The 21,164-nt window shown below is 40.7% G+C and overlaps 1 protein-coding gene across 2 annotated transcripts; it reads right to left on the reverse strand.

Moving 5' to 3' along the window:
- Window positions 1-1,421: 1,421 nt before the first annotated feature.
- On the reverse strand, window positions 1,422-20,666 carry IL20RA (interleukin 20 receptor subunit alpha). Of its 2 annotated transcripts, none has more exons than XM_059841804.1 (7): window positions 20,517-20,666; window positions 9,708-9,837; window positions 7,291-7,469; window positions 6,453-6,628; window positions 5,687-5,831; window positions 4,997-5,136; window positions 1,422-2,543 (listed from the first exon to the last, which is right to left on the reverse strand). In XM_059841804.1, exons 1-7 carry the CDS (start codon window positions 20,599-20,601, stop codon window positions 1,629-1,631), a joined length of 1,770 nt encoding a protein of 589 aa, XP_059697787.1. In that variant the 5' UTR covers window positions 20,602-20,666; the 3' UTR covers window positions 1,422-1,628. The 2 variants fall into 2 exon arrangements, with proteins under 2 accessions (XP_059697787.1, XP_059697788.1); XM_059841805.1 differs by having other exon boundaries at window positions 9,708-9,806; window positions 20,517-20,634.
- Between the last annotated feature and the right edge of the window lie 498 nt (window positions 20,667-21,164).

The raw sequence follows: 21,164 nt of genomic DNA on the forward strand, positions 1-21,164 counted from the left end.
AGATGTCTGATTTGTTTGGTAGCAAAAAAATTCACATCTCCCAACTATTTTCTTCTTTTATACTAAGCTAAAACTCCCCTCTGTAATCTTCCTGATGAACAAAGGTGTTTATGTAAGCCAGGTGTAACACTGCTGCATGACCTATACTTTTATTATAAAATCAGCTGAGGACAATTTTTTACCTCCTGATAAGGAGTCATAGTACATTGTCATGCAGAAATTTTTAAAAATAGAAATATTCTAATGCAATTTCTGGTTTTAAAGTCTATGACTATAATAGAAAAATTCAGAGGACGAACAGTCACAGCGAATGCTAAGGTCATGCAACAACAACAGCTCAGAAAAAAACATTTAGGTAAAGGTCTTTCTTTAAAAAAACAACAAACCATGTACTAGTTTGGAAGATACAAATTTAAAAACTGTACAGAATTTTTTGCTTTTTGCTTAACCTGTTCAAAACCAAACAAATCATTACCGTGAGCGTTTTTGGTGCACTGGGAAGGAAAAATAAAGATTCAGTAAGTGAAAAAGTGACAAGTTTTGAAAAGGAAAATGCCATCTGCCCTAGTAAGTAATGTCTAGAATGTCCTTTAATTTTGCTATCCTAAATATCACATGACATGAAGAAAAAGTGAACTTGCATCAGAAGTGCTGATGAGGACAGCAGGCAATAAAAGCAAGCCTGCAGGAGCCCTTGGTTGGTGTGGCCCAGCAGGTGAGGAGAGGCTGAAGCAATGGTGTGCCTGGGGCAGTGTTGGAATGATGGGGGACACAAGACAGATGATGGACTTTGGACCTGGTTAACATAAGAGATTTGATAACAGGATGCCTTGGCAAAAGCAAACGGAATTTTGAAAATTAGACCTAGATTGCAAGAAGATTAAATCAAACGGGTTTACCGGAAAAAGAAAATCCCATTAAACTCTGCAAGCAAGAGATGTTGTTATATGCATAAGCCTGTGTATGTGATTTTAACCTAATCATTGTAGTACACATTACTAGTCTCCCTGCAATAGTATATAAGCATTTGTATCCCACAATAAAACTGAATTCTGATCACCAAGTCAGTCTCCCCACCTCTCTCCATCGGCGACATCCGAGCTGCTCCTGCCACGCAGAGGAGCACACACTTGCAGGGCATGAGCCAGACGGGTGCTCAGCTGCCTGTGTCTAAGACTGGCTGAGACATGGTCCAGCCAGTATGATTACAGGCATTTCACTGAACCCCTCTGCCCTACATTTTTTCCCATTTTTTGGTTTGTTTGGTTGGCTTTTGTCCCCTAAAAGTAACCGCTTTCAAGTGCCGGTAATTTGTTTTTGCGGGAATTGTAAGGTGGGAGCATTCTCTGTAAAAATAGTTATTTTAAAATATTTTTCCTTTTTATTTGTTTTAAAAAAAGAGTATAACCTCAAAACAATCATATTTTACACAAGAGGTTTATGATTGATGTCATAATCATTTATATCACGTCTGGAGACTTATAAATAACATTTAACAAATAAATTGTTAAACTGTGATGGTTCCAAAAACTTCAAAACATTAAGACATGTCTATTCCCCTGAGTCTTTCACTCTCTTTAGCAAAATAAACAAGATTTTGCACTTTTGAATATTTTAGAAAATTACTTTCAGTCTTCCATTTCTACATGAAGTCCCCACTGTTCCTTGAACTGCAGGAGATACATTTCTTGGTCCTCAGGTGATTCACCAGATACCCCTTTGTCATAGAGTCTGACCAAAATTCCATCTTTGTTGGGATCATCATACTTGAATATTCCTTTACACACCTGATTTTCAACACTGGACAAAGTAGGAATATACAGTCTTCCACTGTCAGGATCCCAATCAACTAATATGGTCTGCACACCTTCTTTCTCTGTGAGGCCCTGTGTGGTTTTTTCCAGCTGATGATAGGATGTCTGCCCAGACTTTTCAGTATCCAGGTCCATGAAGTCGATATGGGTCTCACTTGGCAATTCGTCTGCTGCATCAACCACCTTCAAATCAAGTTCCTCTGTTTCCTGTCCCAAACAAAGGTCTGCTACCCGTACCTCGAGCTGGGGGGAATATGGCTGTCCTGTGTCCATATCAACTAAGTCCCCCAAAGCAACATGTGGCCCACCCTGCAGCCCCCCAGGGGCAGAAAACGTCTCTTCTAGTTTCTGAGCAGGACTGAAGTCTTCAGTCCTTACATCATGCTCATACTCTACAACCTCTGCATTTTTATCTCTCCAAGTGCTCTGTGTTCCAGACCGGCCACAAGATGCCCAGTTTCCAGTTTGGTTCCCTTCCACTAAAGTATCTTCTTTGAGTGAAATCTCTTCACATGAAAAATCAAACAAATATTTTGCTTTCAGCACCTGTTCAGAAGGCCAATCCCTCCCTTCAGTGTCATTGTAAACAGTGTTGCAACGGGGACTTTTCCTTTCCGACAGACGTCTGGATTCCTCACAGTCATCCCCATCAACAGTGATAAGGTTGAGCACTATTTTTTCACTTGGTATGAAAACCCATTCCTTGCATTTGTCAGTGTACTGCCACACCTGCAAAGTAAGAAATATTTTGAGTGAAGTATAATGAAAATACCCTCTTGCTGCTTTTTATATTTTTAAAATATAGTTCTAGGTTAGACCTTATTTCAGCTTAGAGAAGAAGAAAGTTCTTCATATAAACACTCAAGAGTGTCAATATGTTTTCCTTTTTTTATTCTATCTAAAGCAAAACTATCTTATGATCAGTTTTCATATCTCCTTTCCCCCCCATCCCCATGTCAAAAAAATGGTTAGAACAATTCTGTCAAATACAGGTTTTGTTTCCAAACCAGCATAAAGACTCACGACTTTGGAGAAAACATCAGTCTTTGTTCTTGGACCAAGGATTACTGAATCTATTTCACTCCTTTTAACCAGCAAAGAGAAAATGTAGTCACAACCAGTTCCCACAAGCAGTGTCAGGTAACATGTCAATGTATAACTTACAGAGAATAAAATACTACCAGGTTTCCTTTCAGAGAGGGAGCTATACATCAGGCTGAACACAGAGTACAGAGCCTGCACTGTATAGTCTGCCACAGGCTGCTTCCATGAATCTGTGCAAAATCATCTAATTAAACCATAGGGAACTTTCTGAAATGAGTAAAATTTTTGACAGAAATCAACATTGGGTGGGCACTAGTAGAGTGAACAGGAAAAACAGACAGAAGGTGCATTTCAGTGCTTTCCAGCTTGAATGGAAGACTAAGACCACTAATTGATGTACCAAGTAGTCTGAAAGGTCGCACAGGTCAGAAATGCTGGACCAAACAAACAGTTTATTCCATCCTCCCCCAGCCACAAAGGGTGCCCACGTGGAACAGTCTGTATGTTGGGAAAGCCAGAGAGCATCATTAAAAAAACAGGTCTATATGCACTTGTTACCTTAACATTGACTGAATCCAGAGGTGGAGAAATCAAATTGAAGCTCCATGATAGTCATTAAAAAGTGCAATGAACATTAAAAAAAAAATCCCAACATTCGAATTACATTTTTATTAGAGAAAAAACTCCTGGAGTTGGGAGTTTAGTCACCTACTGAGTGGGAATTTTTCACTAAGTAGCTCTTTGTGCTCTTGGACTTTAAAGAGCTCTGTCCTGTTAGCTCCCCAAGAGACTAAGCTATCTCCCCATACCATGATCTGCATCCCAGGAACAAAACACAAAGAACAAGACAGAAGCAGACTTTTTACTAGGGCCTCTAGTGACAAGAGACAATAGTTTTAAAATGAAGGAGGTTCATTGAGACTGAATATAAGGAATAAATTCTTTACTGTGAGTGTGATGAGGCACTGGAATATGTTTCCCAAGAAGCTGTGGATGCCCCGTAAGTGCAAGTGCTCAAAGGCAGGTTGGATGGAGCTTTAAGCGACCTGATCTAGTGATAGATGTCCTTGCCCATGTCGGAGTGGTTGAACTAGACACCTTTGAAAGCCCCTACCAACCCAAACCACTCTGTGATTCCATGGTTCTGTAACACAACCAGTGCCTCCTCAAGTGCAGGAGGTATTTCTGTGCACATCTGAACACACTGCAGCAGAGGCTGCTCCAATCCTTCTGAGCCCTTCTGAACTCACAGTCCCTCTGTGAAGATTTCTCCTGTCACCTCTGCACTTCTCTAATCTTCTTCAGTAAGATCAGCATGTTGAAACCAATTCCCTTGTATCTCCCATCCCACGGTGTCACGCAAATTGGATTAACATTGAAGTCTGCATTCATTATTATAATTGCATGTTTATGGTTGAGCAACTTGCTTAAAGATACCTGTGAGAAAGTTCTGTTGAGCTCATGAGCTGGAAACATGAGTTACATTTCATAGACTTTAGGTATTCTTTCTAAAATCAGCAAATTTTGCAGCAGTAAGAAATTTGAGAACATTTTTTTGCAAGAAGTGTATCTGGGCTGTCTAAATAACAGAATGTGTTTATACATTTTTGGGTGTTAGGAAATGGTACAGTATCTCAAAGTATTCTTAGAAATCCAGGTTAAATTATCTGTATGATGCACGTGTTAAATCCTTCACAATCACAATTAAGTGGAAAATCTGGTAACACCCAGTAATAGTCCAAGAAAACATCATGGTGTTTCTGTACTGCTTAATTGCCTTCCCTTCTTGTTTCTGAATTCAAAATAATAACTTTTGTCCAGCTGACTTTACATGGTGCTTCATCTTAGATAAATTTACAAAGTTCTGACACCCTGACAAACTTAGTGCACCTCACACTTGCCTAAGGCAATGACTCTTCCAAAACCAACAGCTCTGTTCTGATCATTGCAAACTTGAGTTATTACTCTGTTTTTCTTGCATTTAATAACCCTTGATGTGGCTTTCTTCTCTTGATCTCAGTGGTTTTTATTTGGAACTAGCCACAGTTTTCTCCAAGCCTGGTTGGACCCCTGGAAAACACACAGCTCTGCTGGAGTGCTGAGGCTGGCACTGACCTCCTGCAACAGAAGACACTCACCAGGTTTGTTGGATGCTTTTGTTTGTGGATGTGAATATACTTGTGCACCCAATAGCATGCCAAAGAAATAAAAAGGAGAGCCAGCATGGTAGGCATAATATATCCAAATGTGATTGTTATAGTCTCATCTCCTGTTTTATCTGTTAATAAAACAAAATTTTTCATTGTAATAAACAACTTGTTAAAGTATGTGGACAGTAATATGTGCATACACCCCACTGCATTTTGGATACAGAATGCAAATGTTTTAGATAAAGAAGGAATTTGCAGGAAATGAAAAAAAAAATATTTGAGCTACAGGACAATTATTATTATTATTGTCTAAATGATAAATTAAATTCTATAAAGAAGTAACAACATCTCCCTTAGGTTCTCCTGTTGCTAACTTCAGAATGACCCAGCTCTGCTACCCCCAAACCGCATTCAAGGAGAAAAAATATTCTCCATACACTAAAACTCAAAGAATGCAGGTAATTTCCTTCAGAGGTACTGATGTACCTTCCAGTCAGTCCCAGCTATGCTTTATTAGAGGCAAAGTTTTCATTGGTACAAGTGCACAGAGAAGGGAAAAGCCATGCTAATTATCACTCTCAAAATGGATACATAAAAAACTCACAAATTCAATTACCATGGTTTTTTCTAACTTGCATATTCTTTTTTTATTTTTTTCATTTGCCACCTCATACATACCTTTAAGTGTAGTAATGCAATGTTCTTTGGAAAAGCCACTGTCCAAAACTGGTGTGGTGATGTGTATCTGTGCACTGACACAATAAGCTGTTCCAGGTTCTAACCAGGGCACAACCAAGGTGTTGTTGCTGATGGAGAAGAACCACTGGAAGACATTAAAAATATTTTTCCCCCCCTTTAACTCCTGAGCTACAGAAAGGTCATGAGCATACATATTTTCTAGAAAGGTTGATACTCTAAGAGCTGCCAGCTGCATCCTTTTCCTCCTAATGCAATCAACATTCAAGTTACTTGTCAAGTCACATCCTCTCTGATAATTTTCTCTTCCAGTCAAAGATTCTTGTACCACCAGTGAACAATTTCGTGCTTCATTTGCAGCAGGACCATTGGCCACTACTGGCTCACATTCTTGTGGTGATGTTGCAATAGAGCTAAAGCATCACTCCAATCCTATCCTGACAAACACACACACCCATGACAGGCATGTGGTATGGTTCCACAAAATATTTCAAACTGGGATGTTCTGGAAAAGCCAGGAGCCTTAGGATAACAGAATTTATGTAGACCTTAGAGACCAAAGTGAAATTATTGCTTTATTTCCTGCACCTTTGTGAAAAAACCCTCAACAAACCAGCCAAACAAACAAACACAACCAACCAAACAACCAAACTGCATTTGTCTAGTACACATTTGCTAATCTTGGCATTTCCAGAAGCACAGAGCCCAGATTTAACAGCAGCAGTTCCAGAGCCTTGTCAAAGCTTACCCGCTTCTTTGTTTTTTTGTTGAGGACAGACACATTGTACTGTAGGCCAGGGTACACCTGAAGCAGAGATATGGATTCTTCCTCAGGACTTTTCTTCCACTTCTCGGGAGCAGTCAAAACGATTGAAATGGATCTGTCAGTAGAAGATACACTTACCATGGGTGGATCTATTTTAGCTGGAAAAATGAACATGTACAAAAAGCAGTCAAATTCAGCAGAGGCACACTGGTGAGACCAGTTTCATCAAATTGATCATATTACATTTTTGCAATGATTAGAGGAGTCTAAGTAGAGCTTTGAAAAATTTATTTATATTGGTAGAAAAATATTTGATCAGATAACTAAGAGGATTTTTACAGTAAGAAAGTGAACACTGACTTGCAATTTTGCCAAGGAATTCCTGGGACTTTACAGGACAAACAACCTTGAAACTCAATTTACTAAAATAGGCTGAATTACCAGTATGTTCTTAGATTATCTGGCACAGATAAGAAATATTGGGCTCTAGATTATTCTTACCGATTGATTTGATAAAGTCTATATATATATATATATATATATATTTATATATATATATCTCCAAATTTTGATTTTATCATTTCAATTACTTCTGTCAAAAGCAGAATATAAGAATAAGTGTGAAATATTTAAACTGAAAAAAAATGAAAACATTTAACTGGAGAAACTGAAAAAACTTTAAACTGAAACATTCAACTGAAAAAAAAAGGAAGTTCACGCTAAAATTAAAAGATCATACACTGTGAAGGCACGTGCAGCGTGAGCACACATTTTTAATTAAGGCCATTGGACATCTGGCTGTGTGCTTAACTCTCCTTACTGTCTGTTAGAGGGTTGAATCGTGCGGTCTCCATCCAGTCAGAGCATGCCCCATTTAGGAATGCTTTAACACTTGCATAGTATTGCTCTTCGTTGTCAGAGGTCTCGCTGGAGAGGTCACACCATGTTCTGTTTATATTCCTGCATTCTGGCTTTCTAATCCATTTGCCAACACCGTATCTGTATTGAAAAGAAAGAGAAAGGAGCTGTACAAAAGCTATTTCCATTATATTAGCCACCTCATAATGTAATTTTCTCTGCTTTATCATGGCTGATAAAACAGTTCCTGTGTTTAGCAGAAATCTGAAATTTCAAGGAAGCCCAGCTTCAGCAGAGATGAAGCACAAGACTTCCACAAGTTTTTAATGAAAAATAAATTGGAATAGGCCCTCTCCAGAAGAAGCCAGATGATACTAACTGGGATGTTAGTGACACCAACCTAAGTCAAGGTTTGCCTGTGCAGACCAGAGATCTCTCAACATCAGTCTCCACAGCTTTAGCATAAATTCTAAACACACAATAATTATTTATATGGATAATTATTTATATGGAAACAAAGAGTTCAGTCAGAATGGTCAGTGACACATCCTCAAGTACGGACACAGATGATGCTCAGGGTCTCCAAGATTAATGGCAGGAGACTACTCATTACTGCCTGATGCCTTGTTTTCTAGTTTAAAAGAAAGACTCAACTGGAACACAATGAACTTCAAAACCCTTCTAGTTGAAAAAAGGCCATATATCTGCTACCAACAATGCCTCAGTACTGACCAGCTCTTGTACACTGGTAGAACAAACTGAGATTTCCTTGGAAAATTCCTCTTTGGATTTGCTCAGACGTTCCTGCTCCTTAAATTCACATTAAGAATTCCCCCTTTGGCTGCTAATTAGTAAGGGCATGTGGCAGCTTCTGCCAGATCACTCACCTGCATTTTCCTATCTCAAGGCCTTGCTCTCCTGGTTGGGCAGAGGCACCTGAGTGTTTTTGTGAAAGTGTGAAAGATGGAGATGGCCATACCTATGGTGGCAGACTCCTCATGGACCAGCTGGCCCTTCAGAGTCAGTGCAGCCAGTTCTCTCCGAACATTTTACCTCCCATACAAGTCCTGGTTTCCACCAAGGACAGGGTTAATTTCTTGCAGTAACCATGAGGGGGTGGAGCCCAGAGCTGTGTGGGCATGGCCAAAATCCAAATGCTATGAGATGCCATCTTTCATCAATGCTAGGGGCACAGGAGAAGGACTGTCTCTCCATTCCGAGAAGAAAGGTGTTCCTTTCCCATGCAGGAAGCGTGGCGGATGGAGCAGTGCTGGTAACACTGGTCCTGACCAGAGGGAACTGTTTGGGTGGCATGGCTGTGGTTGGGTTGAGCTCTGCACTCTCTCTTTTGCACATTTTTATCATTAATATTGCTGCTGTCACTGCTCATTGCCTTATCTCATTGCTGTTTCCAGTAAATGGTTCTTATCTCCATCTGTGATCTTTGCCTTTCGTGCTTCCAGCTGGAGGTGGAGGGGAAGCAAATGGCACCATGGTTTTTTTAGCAGAACTCCTGAACTGGAGAACACCATTCCTAAACCATGGCAATAATTAGCATTCACTCTGTAACTGCTGAGCACTCTAAAGTTACAGGAAACTTCTAGAGACCGACATTCATTTTACTGTTCTGAAATTGTTCCTAGATTGAGGGAAGTGTGAATGATAGAGGTAAAGATTTGGAGCATTACAAAATCTGTGACAATGGTGCTACAACTATTTAGAAGCCAAACTTCTATCACTGCCCTTCAGAATGACACAGTGCTTTTTCAGTAGGAATAAAGGAAATGGAGTCTGGTTCTCATGCAAATTCCTTGATACCCTACTAAGGTGCAGACCTTGGCAATGTAAGGGCCTGATTCCAACCACAGTACTTGGTTTTGTACAGTGCTTGGTAACAGCAGCAGATTTTCTCCTAGAGAGGCTTGCTGGATCAGAATAAATCTGGGGGAGTGGGTCAGTCAGGAAAGAGCAATGACACACTGGGTATTATTAATATAGATTGAATCATACATCTCCATATCCATTTAAGTGTGTACAGAGGGTGTATGCAGACAGATACCAGCCCACAGCAGTTATTCTTCATCCTTCTCTCTCATTTTAGGAGGAATGCCTCTGAAAGCCTCCATAGTATTAAAATGTTGCTTCCTACACTTCTTTCATAGGAAGAATATCTCCTTAAACATTTTTTAACTTAGTGTGAAGTAAACAGTGCCAGAAGCAGAAATTAAAAACCACACTGCTTAAGTCTAGCTCATACCTTAGTTCTTTCTTTACTTTATATCAGCAATACTTTCCATGAAGCTGGGTTTTCTTTTTAAATTATCATTTAAAATGCTAAAATAAAAGTCAGTGGGAAATAAAATAAACAAGTGAACTTACACTGCATACTTCACCTTGTAGAGTACTCCAGCACCTGTGCCTTCTGGTGCTGACCAGTGAAGGACATTCTTCATATTTACAGATTCAAAACGGACATTCCTAGGGTTGGGCAAAGAACAATACAACTCTCCTGAGAAAGAAAATAAGAAAGGAACAACATGCACTAAGAATCAGCAAATGCATACACTCCCAAAATAGCCAAAACAGTTATTTTTAGAAAGTTATCTTTTTTAGCATTCAAAGCGTAATGTGGTTGGCTGTGGGAAATCAATTTTTTTACAAGTGTCCCTACCTAGTGCAGTCTCAAATTCCATCTTTATGAGTGTACTTTTTTTCTCTAGCAAAAATGGCTTTGCCATTTATGACAGGCATGGAAATATTCAGGAACTGGAAGCTAAAACTAGAAGAAAAGCTTGGCCTAGAAGAGACACACATTTTTAAAATTGCAATTGTATTTGAATATCACAAAAATTTAACACTGAAAATTTTAAAAATATCCTTAGTACTTTACTAGAATCTTCTTGTGGATGAGTGGATTTTTAAAAGGCAAGCCAAGCATTTTAGAAAAAGACACACAGAATGAACTGCAAAGACAGCTTTACAAACTGAAGTGTGACTTTACTCTGGAGAATTGGACTGGATGGCCACAATAGCCCCGGTGTCATTTGACCATCCCTTTTGATTCTCCAGAAATCAAAAGCAACCATCTACTGTGAGGTCACACATCTAACTTGCTGTTCATTGCAGCAGCTTTTGAAATTATTAAATAGGCAAATCTGGGTATCCTAAGAACACAGTTTCAGATCTTTCTGATACCCACCCCTAATCTAATAAATCTCATGAAAGTGCCCACATTACTAAATTGCTAAAACGAAGCCTGTGGGCCCAGGGGAGGAGTCCCAAGGTCAAAGTTATGACTCAAGCCCCAGCTACTGCCATGCTCTGGGGGGAGCAGCCCTGAAGCTGCCACTGCTGGGAAGGAGCTTCCCATTGCATGTAGCCACAAGAGCATAATAGGGAAGAGAAAAAGCGACTCTGTGGTTTTCCAGAACTTTTCAAAACCCTTTAATCTCCTTTTCCAGGAATGCAATTCTAGTTCTTGAGATAACAAAATGAGGCAAAGAAAATGGGAAATAGAATAAAGCTGTTCAAATGAACAGATCTTGAGCTGTTACTTCTGTAGGCAGGCCTTAGGGTATTTTTGTAGTATATTTTGCTATTACTAGAGCAATAGTGTTCCTCCTCCTGTATACATAACTATAGTTGTTTTGTAAGCAAAAGTCACCACCATTTTCCTGATTAATGTGCAGACTTCTATCTGTCTTTGAGCCAAACAGTAGAAGATTATTTTCTCTTCAATACATTTATTGAAACAACCTCCTTGCAGTTCTGTAGAGACCTATTACTTCAAACTTACTTGTCTCAGTGCAAACTCTTGGTTTTCCAAACCTCTAGCTGCTCATTAATGCTGCACATTATTTACATTCATCTGTCTCTTCAGATCACAACAGTGTTCATGTAAGGTGTTTCTAATGCTGCTCTCTTTTATCTTCAGCACTTAGCATTCCGTGGCTTCCATTTACAAAAAGTAGAAAGTCCCATTTCCTTGACACTTGGATGCAGAAATGACCCATGACAGTCAGCCTATAAGACCTCAAACTATAGGCTTGGTAGCAACATAAAAAATTTCCAGGATGCCAGGGGATATAAAAGCAGCAATAGGAATTCTCCAGGAATTTGCCTTATTCTAAGTGGGAGATACAGAATCTAGAAAATCAAAGGTTTATTTCACCTAAATAAATGTCCTGTGCAACTGCTTTAAGTGAATCCAAATGTAAAGATGAAGCTGACCAGGAGAGCTGAGAAAGTGTTTTCCCTGTATCTTTCCATATTTGTCCACCCTTATTTTAAAACATTTGTATTCCTCAAGCACATTTTAAAGTAGTAAGAGTCAGTAAGAGTGAGTTTGGCTGTTACATTAAAACATTTTTCAACTATTAACATGTGAAACTGGCTCTTTGACATTTTAAATTTTTTTAAAATTTTAATTTCTCTCCACCCACTGTGGTTACTGCTGTGGTAAATGAAGTTTCAAAACACAAACACTGACTGCAGCAGAGGAGCCAATCTCAGCATGCAGAAGCCACAGATTATATCTTTACAAGATCTAAAGCATTACAACACTGCTGGTGTGCTCCCACCTACCCCAGCTCAGTGAGATTTGGAAGGCAAAGGCACTGAGACCGTTAACTTTCCATGAGATGCACAAAGAGAGATTTGGGTTGTATTTCTGGTTTTGCCCCTTTACTAAAGGGCTCCTGCCCTTGCAATAAATTGTGCAAGTTAGTTATACCACAATTCTGCACATGTAAAACAAGAATAAATCTACCATACTCTCCTATGTCTCCAAGAAGAGCTAAGAATAAAGTCCTTCATGTCTGTTTGGTGATTGATAATATCAGGAGGCATGTGTAGAGAATAGATCATACATAGAGCTTGAATGTGCCACGGTTATCAGACAGGAAAGAATTCAAGTATGCAAGAATTCAACATGCAACAGCTGCATGTGTCAGTCTTTAACTTGTCTTCAGACTTTCAGTTTTTAGTCTTTAAACATATTACATCCAGTTATATTCTGATTTTATTTCAATTTATCAGGATTCATGGCGTGGGTGTCACAAAGAGCATTTTCAGTTTGTACTGGCCTAAGAGCAGAAATTAGTCACCTGTGTTGCTTTGATAGTTTTTTTTTTTTTTGCCACAGTGATTGCTAGCAATGGCTGTAATTCACTTTCCATTTCACTTTTTTTTTTTTTTTACAGCTAAGTCACTTCGTTAATTCATTGCATGGAAAAAAATGAAACCCTTCTTACTGTCTTTGGCAAGGTTGTAAATCAAACCTTGAGTAATATCATTGTTTACATCTTCACGACTGACACCTGGACTGGAAATAAAGCAATAATACAGGCTTGCAAACTTCACCACAAGGAGCAGCCAAGTCCTGTTCTTAGAATAAGCTATAGTGAGGCTATAGAGTGAGACTCTCCAAAACAGAGGTGACTTAGCCTGAAAACACCTTTGCATGTGAGTGAAAAAGCCCATTGACGTCAGCGACATTATTCACATGAGTAAAAGTCTGCATGGCAGGTGCTTCATCTTCTCTTTATGAAATCACCAGCCAGGTTTAAAAACCTGGTCAGTTTTAATCACATAGAGCTCCCTGCCAAGTACATGCCTTGCTCAAGTCAGTACTGTTCAAAGCTCAGCTCTGGTTTTAGCCACATCTATCTATCTACAAACATGCACAGACACATACATACATACACAAGGATAAGCACACACAAATTCCATGTTACCACCATTACCCATTCAGGGCATCTGTGTTTGACCTGCTAGGAGGTCCCCCTGCCTGTCTTGGTGACAAACAGCTGTGTTTAATGGCAGTCCTGCAGAACAAATAAAGCTGCAACTACTCATGTCCTCCGGCTCTAAACAGATTTTTTAGCTTTGCACTTCAGTTGGGTAACAACTGCAAAGCATAAAAATATATAAATACAGAAAAATTTAGATTATTTTTTCTGTGCAGTGGCAAAAATTTTGGGGTGGGGAGAAGGCAGAGGACCCACTGAAAGCTGACCTATTGGTATCCAAGTGCCTCCTGTGTGACCACTGTTCTTCACTGTAGCCCTCTCAAGCAAAGTGATAATCTGCTGTATTTTACTGTGCCACAGAGGTGCAAACACCAAATTATCCATCAAATACAGCGACAAAAGAAGATCACAGAACCTTCTAGACAACTGTAGGATACAATTTAAGACAGTGAGAGATGTGGGAAGCATTAAGATAGAAGGATGAGCCGTACTGCAACAGACTTGCTACCCGCAGCAGTAAAAGCCAATAACTCCTCCCCTACAGTCATCTCAGAATACAAAAGAGGAACTGCTTTTCTGACCATGGCAGAGACTTTGGCTCAACTGTGGTCATATTTTCTTGTACAAAAGTGGCTCTTATAATCACCTCTGATGAGCACCCCACCCAGCCTTCATGCAGGGTACCAAATTTGTGGGCGTCACTGCAGCTGTGCCTCAGCACTTGCAGCTGCTGCTTCAAGGCCATTGAAGGGGATTGAAACCCCACTTACACACCCCAGAGAGGAGACAGGCTTTCAAACAGGCTGAGTCCCTGATTTACCTCTTCCCACTGGTAGCTTAGACTCACCAGAGAAGCATCAAGCAATTAAGGATTAATCTAGAATACACTGCTTCTGGCAAAGAATGCTCTAAGTCACTGCCCTTTCTTTAGTCTTTCAGTTCAGCTTTGGGAGACTTCCACCATATTCCTGTGACATCTTGTTTGATCCTCTTATACTTTACTCTTCATTTTTTGGGGCATTTTTTCTCTTTTCTTTCTCCAGCTCATCTGTTTTGATTGTTGTGTTGTTCTTGGTGAAAAACTGTCCCTCAAATGCATGGCTAAGTATAACATAAAAATGAGAATGGTCATACTCAGAGCAAATGTCCCTTTAGCATTGTGTTCAGTGTCCCTCACAAGCAGAGTGTTGGGGCTGACTTTTCTGGCACATCTCCAGCTCCAGGCAAGTCGGCACTGGCCATGCAGGAATGAAAGGGAGTGCACCAAGTGGTAAACAGGGGGACTGAGCCAAAATTGGAGATCATAAGCCACAGAGGAAGGGAAACCCACCAAAGCCAGGAATACACTTTGGCCAACTTATTACTTCCTCATCATCTTAGCAACAATTTAAACAAATGAATAAACTCATTAAAAATTAAGTGATCATGAAAGCTTTTCTCTGTGCAGATTGTTTTTTACTCCAACTCAGCAAGCCAAATCATGAGGAAGAGAAGAAAGAGCAGGAAGAAGAGGAGGAGGAGGAGGAGGAGAGGTACGTAGGAGCCATTACAGCTCAGCTACCTTTCTCCTCCTGTCTTTCTCCTTCTGGAACTCTCATGTTGCAGGGTGTGAAGTCAGGTTAGTGAAACCCTCTGACTTGAGTGGTACTGGTGGGAATGTGGGGAGGAGCAGAGAGGTGATTTCCTGTTCAAGTCATAGCAGCACTCAAGAACTAACCACAAAGCACACTCTGCCCTCCCACAAGAGGAGCCCATCACTCCCATCACAGCCTGTTCAGAGGCTGTGGGGAGGAAAGACAAGGGCAGAAAGGCAAACATAAGACTGCATGAAAATCAGGTGGTGGAACAGTTGGAAAAACTTGAGGGAAGAGGTAGTGAAAGATGGGAGAAGGATGAGACTGGGGCACGTGGGGTTTGTTTTTCAAGAAATGGGCAGGCTGCCATTGGAAAAAGGTGAGCCTGAGGAGGTAATTTCATCAGAGTATGAGTGGAAATACTGCCAGAAGAACAGCAGACACAGAAGTGGGACTGAAGCTGTGGCTTGCCCTGACAGGTTCTCCTCCTCCATGTGAAGCCTTGCTGTTATTTAGCTAAACCATGCCCTAACTTACCAAAAACACTTCTAAAGAGAATATTGGTCAAAGGACATTTCAGACTCAGTCCAGAAATACCAAGCCTCAGAAATGAGGAGAAAGTCTTCCCAGTCCATTGAAGATTTGTTAGGAGACAGCTGAAGAGAACCATGGCAGCTAACACCCATTCCTTTTTGCTATCATGTATGAAATAAAATAAACTGAATTTTCTTTACACTGTGTTCAAAGTCTGCAAGTATGAGAGCAGAGTTCCCGCCACCTTTCCCATGCCCTGCTGCAAACACCTTTGCTTGATGCACTCCAGCTGGCAAAAGTTATTGTAGGTACATTTTCTATTAGTTCTGTGTGACCAATACTGGCCTGAAACAAGCAAACAAGGTGAGTGAAATTCAAGGTGGGCTTGTCTAAAATTAGTCACAGCCCTTTCAAGGCTTTCAGAGTTGTAATCTGACTGAGGTGTTTTGTGCTTGATGGTTTGATTTGGTTCCAGTGTGGTTCATTTTGTTTTGTTTTTAATTTAAAATTAAATTAACTTAAGTTTGGCATACAAAACCATTTTTTGTCAAAAAGAACCACATTAATTTTAAAAGCCCAGTGATGACGAAATGCCATGACATGATGGCTGTTTTTATTTGAAATACTAAAAACTGCCTGACTGTTTAGTGTTTAATGTTGAGGTATTTCTTTTCTACCTTGAACATGTTCAGCACTACCAATTTAATACTGCTTAGATCAATCACATTGAACAACCAAGAAAATGCAAACTTAGTTAGAATACCTCTGATATCTTACATTTGTTTTGCAAAGTATCCAAGAGTTAAGCTTTCTATTTGAAATATTGTAAAAATAATGCTCTGTGACAGTTATCAGCCAAATTGCCATACCGCACATTTTGGTACACTCCTAATCCATCTTTACATAAAATATCTATCTTTTACATATAAACTGAACCAAAAAGATGTTTGGCTTTCATCATGCAGCACTGACTAACTGCTATTAGGCAACAACAGTCCAATTACAACTAACAGCATTATATTTATTGCCTAATAGATGTTGCTCCTTGCTCTGTGGCCTACTGATGGCTTTTCTAGAAAAAGAATTTTGCTTTTCTAGGGAGCCAAAACAATTTTAATTAGTGAAATCCACAATTCTGAATCCACATTTTGCCTTGGACAGAAGACTGAATGTAACATTGGTGGGGGATGAGCACTTGCTTTTCTTTATGAGGGAAAGGCAATCTTAAGAAAATGAAAGTTGAACACCTTCTTCACCTGAGATCTGATAGGAAGGACCAGCACTCCCTGAAATGCCTCACCTCTCACAGGCAATGCCTCTGGGAAGAAACTGTTTGCAGAGAACTCCTGGGGCACCTCTCCGTTGGTGCGAGACTGAAGAGAAATACTGTGCCTCTAAGCAATATCCCAAGTTACTGGCACACCAAGCACGAAGAAAAGAGCTGTATGCCTTTTAAATCCTATCTAGGGATGGTCCTGAGTTCCAAAGTTCAGGCTCTTACAGAGTTGAGCTTCTTAAAATACAGGAGCTCTTGTTTTTCTCATAAAGGGTGGATTTTCCCTCTCTTACTTGCAGATAAGCAATAAGACTTCTCAGGGAGAACTCAATCAGAAGAAATCTCTACAAGCCAAAACTACAAAACCAAACATAAACAGGAACTACACACACACAAATGACTTGAGTTATCCTAACCACTTGCTTCTCTTACTATAAAGGTCACTAGACAACAAGAGCCATGGAAAGGGATGGTTCTCAGCTGCAGGGGTGAACCTGAGTGTTTGCATGGGGAACTGCAATGCACATCTAAGTTTTGGGCTTTAATCACAAATCCCAATGGTGTTGGAATTGCCTCTACGGAATGAACTGCCTCCTTTAACCATTTCCATCACTAATTATCAGGCAATAAGAACTTGAGGAATCACACACAAAGCCAAGAGCTAGGGCTAGATCTCAGTGTGGTCTAGAATAGCCTGGCATGAGATTGGAAGCTGGAGATGAGAAGGTAAGGATAGGCCTTTCAGCTATATCCACATGACACTCCTCCATATACTGCACTTCTCCTTAAGCCAATATCCATTTTTATTTATTTCTATGTTACATTTACTCCTCTTTCCTTCACAGTAGCAGAGAGCAAGGAAATACTGTGTGAAAACACCAAGCTCAACCCCCCCACATACTTCCATTCATTACTGAAGGTTTATGTTCTCTCTGGCAAACACACAGATTATCACCAGCACACATGTATTTGAATCCTGCAAAGTATATAGACATGCACTAGGTTATGCAAAATACTATATGCACAAAATTTCAAGCCAAGAGTTCAAAAAATCATTCTATTTTATAATTTTTTCCCCACTGCTTTCCCTGTCTCTAGCCTTTTATTCTGTATTTCCCAGAACAACTTCAAAAGAGATGTTTTGTACATTCCAGTACAGGTCTAGTAACTGTGAAAGAAAACATAGAAATTTGTTTAAAGGGAGGCCTGAAGGTGCTTTTTAAACTACTACTTATTAGTAAAAATATGACAAAGTGGAATATGAAGGATGTAAATTAAATCAGGTGTGTCAATGCAGAACAAGCAACTTACACTGCTATTAGAAAACATTAAAAAGCAGAAACTTTCAAGGCTGCATCATATGAAATGGAGTTGATATAGCCACATGTCAGCTCCAGTGGGATCTAAGGCTGGATGTATGCTAGCAAGGACTGCAACCCGGCATAATCAGGTGTGTTAGATTAAAATGTTTGTACTGAGAAAAACTTGTCTCATTTTAACATTGAACCAGCTGTACTTGCACTAGATACATTGATGAAACATATCCTCAATGGCAGCTTCATCCAGAAGAAATCTAATTCACAATACAGACAAAAATACAGTAAGAAAAATTATTGAGATTTGCTTCAAAATCCCATACCTTATCTGAATGAAAATAGTAAAATATGCCTTAAATAAATCAAAATGCTTCTAGTTTTGCAGTCTAGCATTAAGGTTCCTTTCCCTTTCCTCAGAATAAGGATACACTGTAGTAGCAAGTGCTTTCTTTCTTCTGCATGGATCTACAAGAGAGAGACTGGACTCTACGGGCCAAGGATTTCAAAGTTTCTCTAACTGCAGAAGAATGTGGTTAAGGAAACCTCCCATAAAAGCAAGCAGAAGGATTTAAGATGAAGCTTGGTAAGTTAATAGACCACAAGATTCTAATATAATCTGATAGAATCTAATAGAATCTAATAGAAGTTAATAGACCACTTAGAAAATTCAGGCTGTTGCTTCATATCCCTATCAGTTCCTCACAAAAATTGCTAAAGACTTCCATGTGGTAAAGAGGAACGTGCTTGAACATGCTTGGACATTTCTTGATCCCACTGATTAAAAAAAAAATAATCGATTTTATTTCTCATTTTCTACACTTTTTGTTTGTTCTACAGTACAGATTTTTAAATGGTTGAGTGAAACCAATTCATAAAAAACCCCATTTGCAACAACAAGTGAAATTTTTATCCTTGCTCAGATAGTCTGTTAGGTAGAATTCATAGACAGCAGGGCCTGAAAACAGTTAGAGACTGCTGGAACAGCAGGTGTGTAGGGGTAAAATCATGCCCATTAACACATCACAGTGAAAACCAAAGTTGTTTTGCAAAGGTCAAGCTATAATTTAGCAATTATATGCTGCTGCTGAGGAGTTCAGAAATTTACTTGACAAGAGATCCCAAGGAGACAGGCTCAAGACAGATTCCATAAGATGTAAGAACCTGAGTCTGCAAAGTCCTGCTGTAAAACTGCTTTACGTGGCACTTGGGTCCTGGTTTCTTGTGTTGGAACAAAGAATCCAAAGGGGACTCCTCTACCTATCACTTCACTTCAGAGAAAGCACACAGACACTGCTATGACAGTTCTACGCTTCATGTAATTTCTTCCATTATTAGCAAATACTGCTAACATTTACTGACACTCATGGTCTCACACTGAAAAAGATGAAAATGGAAGCTCTAAGCCTTCAGTGAAAGGCACAGCTCTCCCTTCCCTGCTAATATTGCTGACTGTCAACAAAACCCTGAAATCACGTCCACGTAAAACCTCAGGAATGTGCAAACAGATTCCCTTCTGCCTTGAAAAACCACTAGACAAAAGCAGCATAACCTCCTGGACATTTTTCTAAACTTTCTTTGGAATCAAAACCAGTAGTAAACATATCTTAAAGTTTTTTTTTTTTTAAAGGGTAACTGAATGCCAGTTGTACAGATTTTCCACAACACTTGCACTGATAACCATCAGACTTAAATAAGATGGAAATTATGTCGTCAGTTACTTAAAAAGAAGCTGGCATTGGTACCTCAGAAAGCAACTCAAAATCACTGATGCATACTGGAGTAGTTTTTCAAAAGAGTTAGCTGGGACACAGCAGTGGTGCTTGAAGGCATTCAGGGTACAGAGAACTCTCCTCACTACCTTCCAACTCTCTCAAGATCAGAAAGTTTTGCTGTGGAGTTAAACGGGAGCAGACTCTGTCTTTATGCATTGAGTTTTGGAAGCAACACTTGTAGCAGAGAACAAAAGCATTAAGACCGAGTAGGTTTCTTAGAAGGTCTAATCCTTCCAATGCCTTGCTCCATTTTTTAACCGGAGATAGAAAAAAAAGAGAAATAACGTATGATTTTAACAGCAGCAGGGGACTTCCCCTGCACACACGTTCCAGGCTACAGTTCATGAGCTCATTCCCACTGGGTAACATCCTTGTCCATGCCGAGACAGTTTGCTCTGAGCTGCTCCCACAGCCCACTCCAGGTGCCACCTTTTTTGCTCCCTCTGTCTCTCGTGCTTGGATGCCGCCATAGCATACAGTGAGCAGGTGGGAGACGGGACGTGGAGCCACTCAGGACTGTAACCCACGAGCTGAGTAAATCTGCCAAAACCCCTCCCGGCTTTTGTTTTAATCTAGCGCTTGACTCCTCAGCTAGACTCCTGAGGGTGGTGCCTGCCAAACAGAAAAGAGCCTACAAACGCCAAAGGTATTTGGGGAATTACCCAAACGGGTATAGTAAGAACTATCTCAAGAGCACGCTATCAACTTACAGCTGACAGCAAAATCAATACAGAGCATCTTAAAACCGAATATTCCAGCTTAATTACAGAGAAAGGGAAAAGATGAAGCAACATCACAGAAATACCCAGCTCTCCTCCTCCAGCCAAAACCACGAGCACCAAACGCACGGCTGTGTAGGGCGGAGGGCACGGAGCACCTCGCTCCGGGGCTGGGGGAGCAGAGCCCACCGCGGAGTCACGGCTCGCTCTCCCAGCCGGGCAGGGATGCTGGTCCCCGAGCACCCACCTGTGCGCGCCGCGGGGCTCGGCGGCGGCAGCAGCAGCAGCAGCGGCAGCGGCAGCAGCGACAGCGCCAGCAGCCCAGCGCCCATCGGGGCCGCATCTCCCGGCCCGGGGCGCCCCGCGCCGCGCAGGGGGCGGGCAGGGCCGGGCAGGGCAGGTGGGAGGTGGGAGGTAGGAGGAGGGAGGAGGAAGAGGAGCCGGGCGGACGGGCGGGGAGGAGCTGCGGGATGCGGGGAACGCCCGGTGACGCTGCCGCGACGGCGTCTCCAAGCTGTGGGGTGATTTCTCCTGCGTCCCTCAGAGCTTTCACTGATGAATAACGCTCCCTCGAATCCACCGTAAGACGTGAGTGGGATGCTCTTGCACACCCCTTTTTTTTTTTTTTTCCTTAGAGGAAGCTGAAGGCTAACGTGGTACATCACCGAGTGTTCAAAGACACGATTTCCCCCACTACTTCTCATTTAATTGTGTGTTTGAAGATGGAAAGAGGCTATGGAGTCTCCATTCTTGGAGACACTCAAAATCTATCTGAGAGAGCTGAGCATCGTATTCCACCTGAGTAGGGGGGCTGCAGAGGCACATTCCTACCTCAGCATTTCTGGACTCGTGAGAAATAACATGTTTTTGCTGCGAACAGAGCTCTCGCTGAGTG

Source organism: Haemorhous mexicanus, chromosome 3 (genome assembly GCF_027477595.1).
Source record: "Haemorhous mexicanus isolate bHaeMex1 chromosome 3, bHaeMex1.pri, whole genome shotgun sequence".
NCBI lineage: Eukaryota > Metazoa > Chordata > Aves > Passeriformes > Fringillidae > Haemorhous > Haemorhous mexicanus.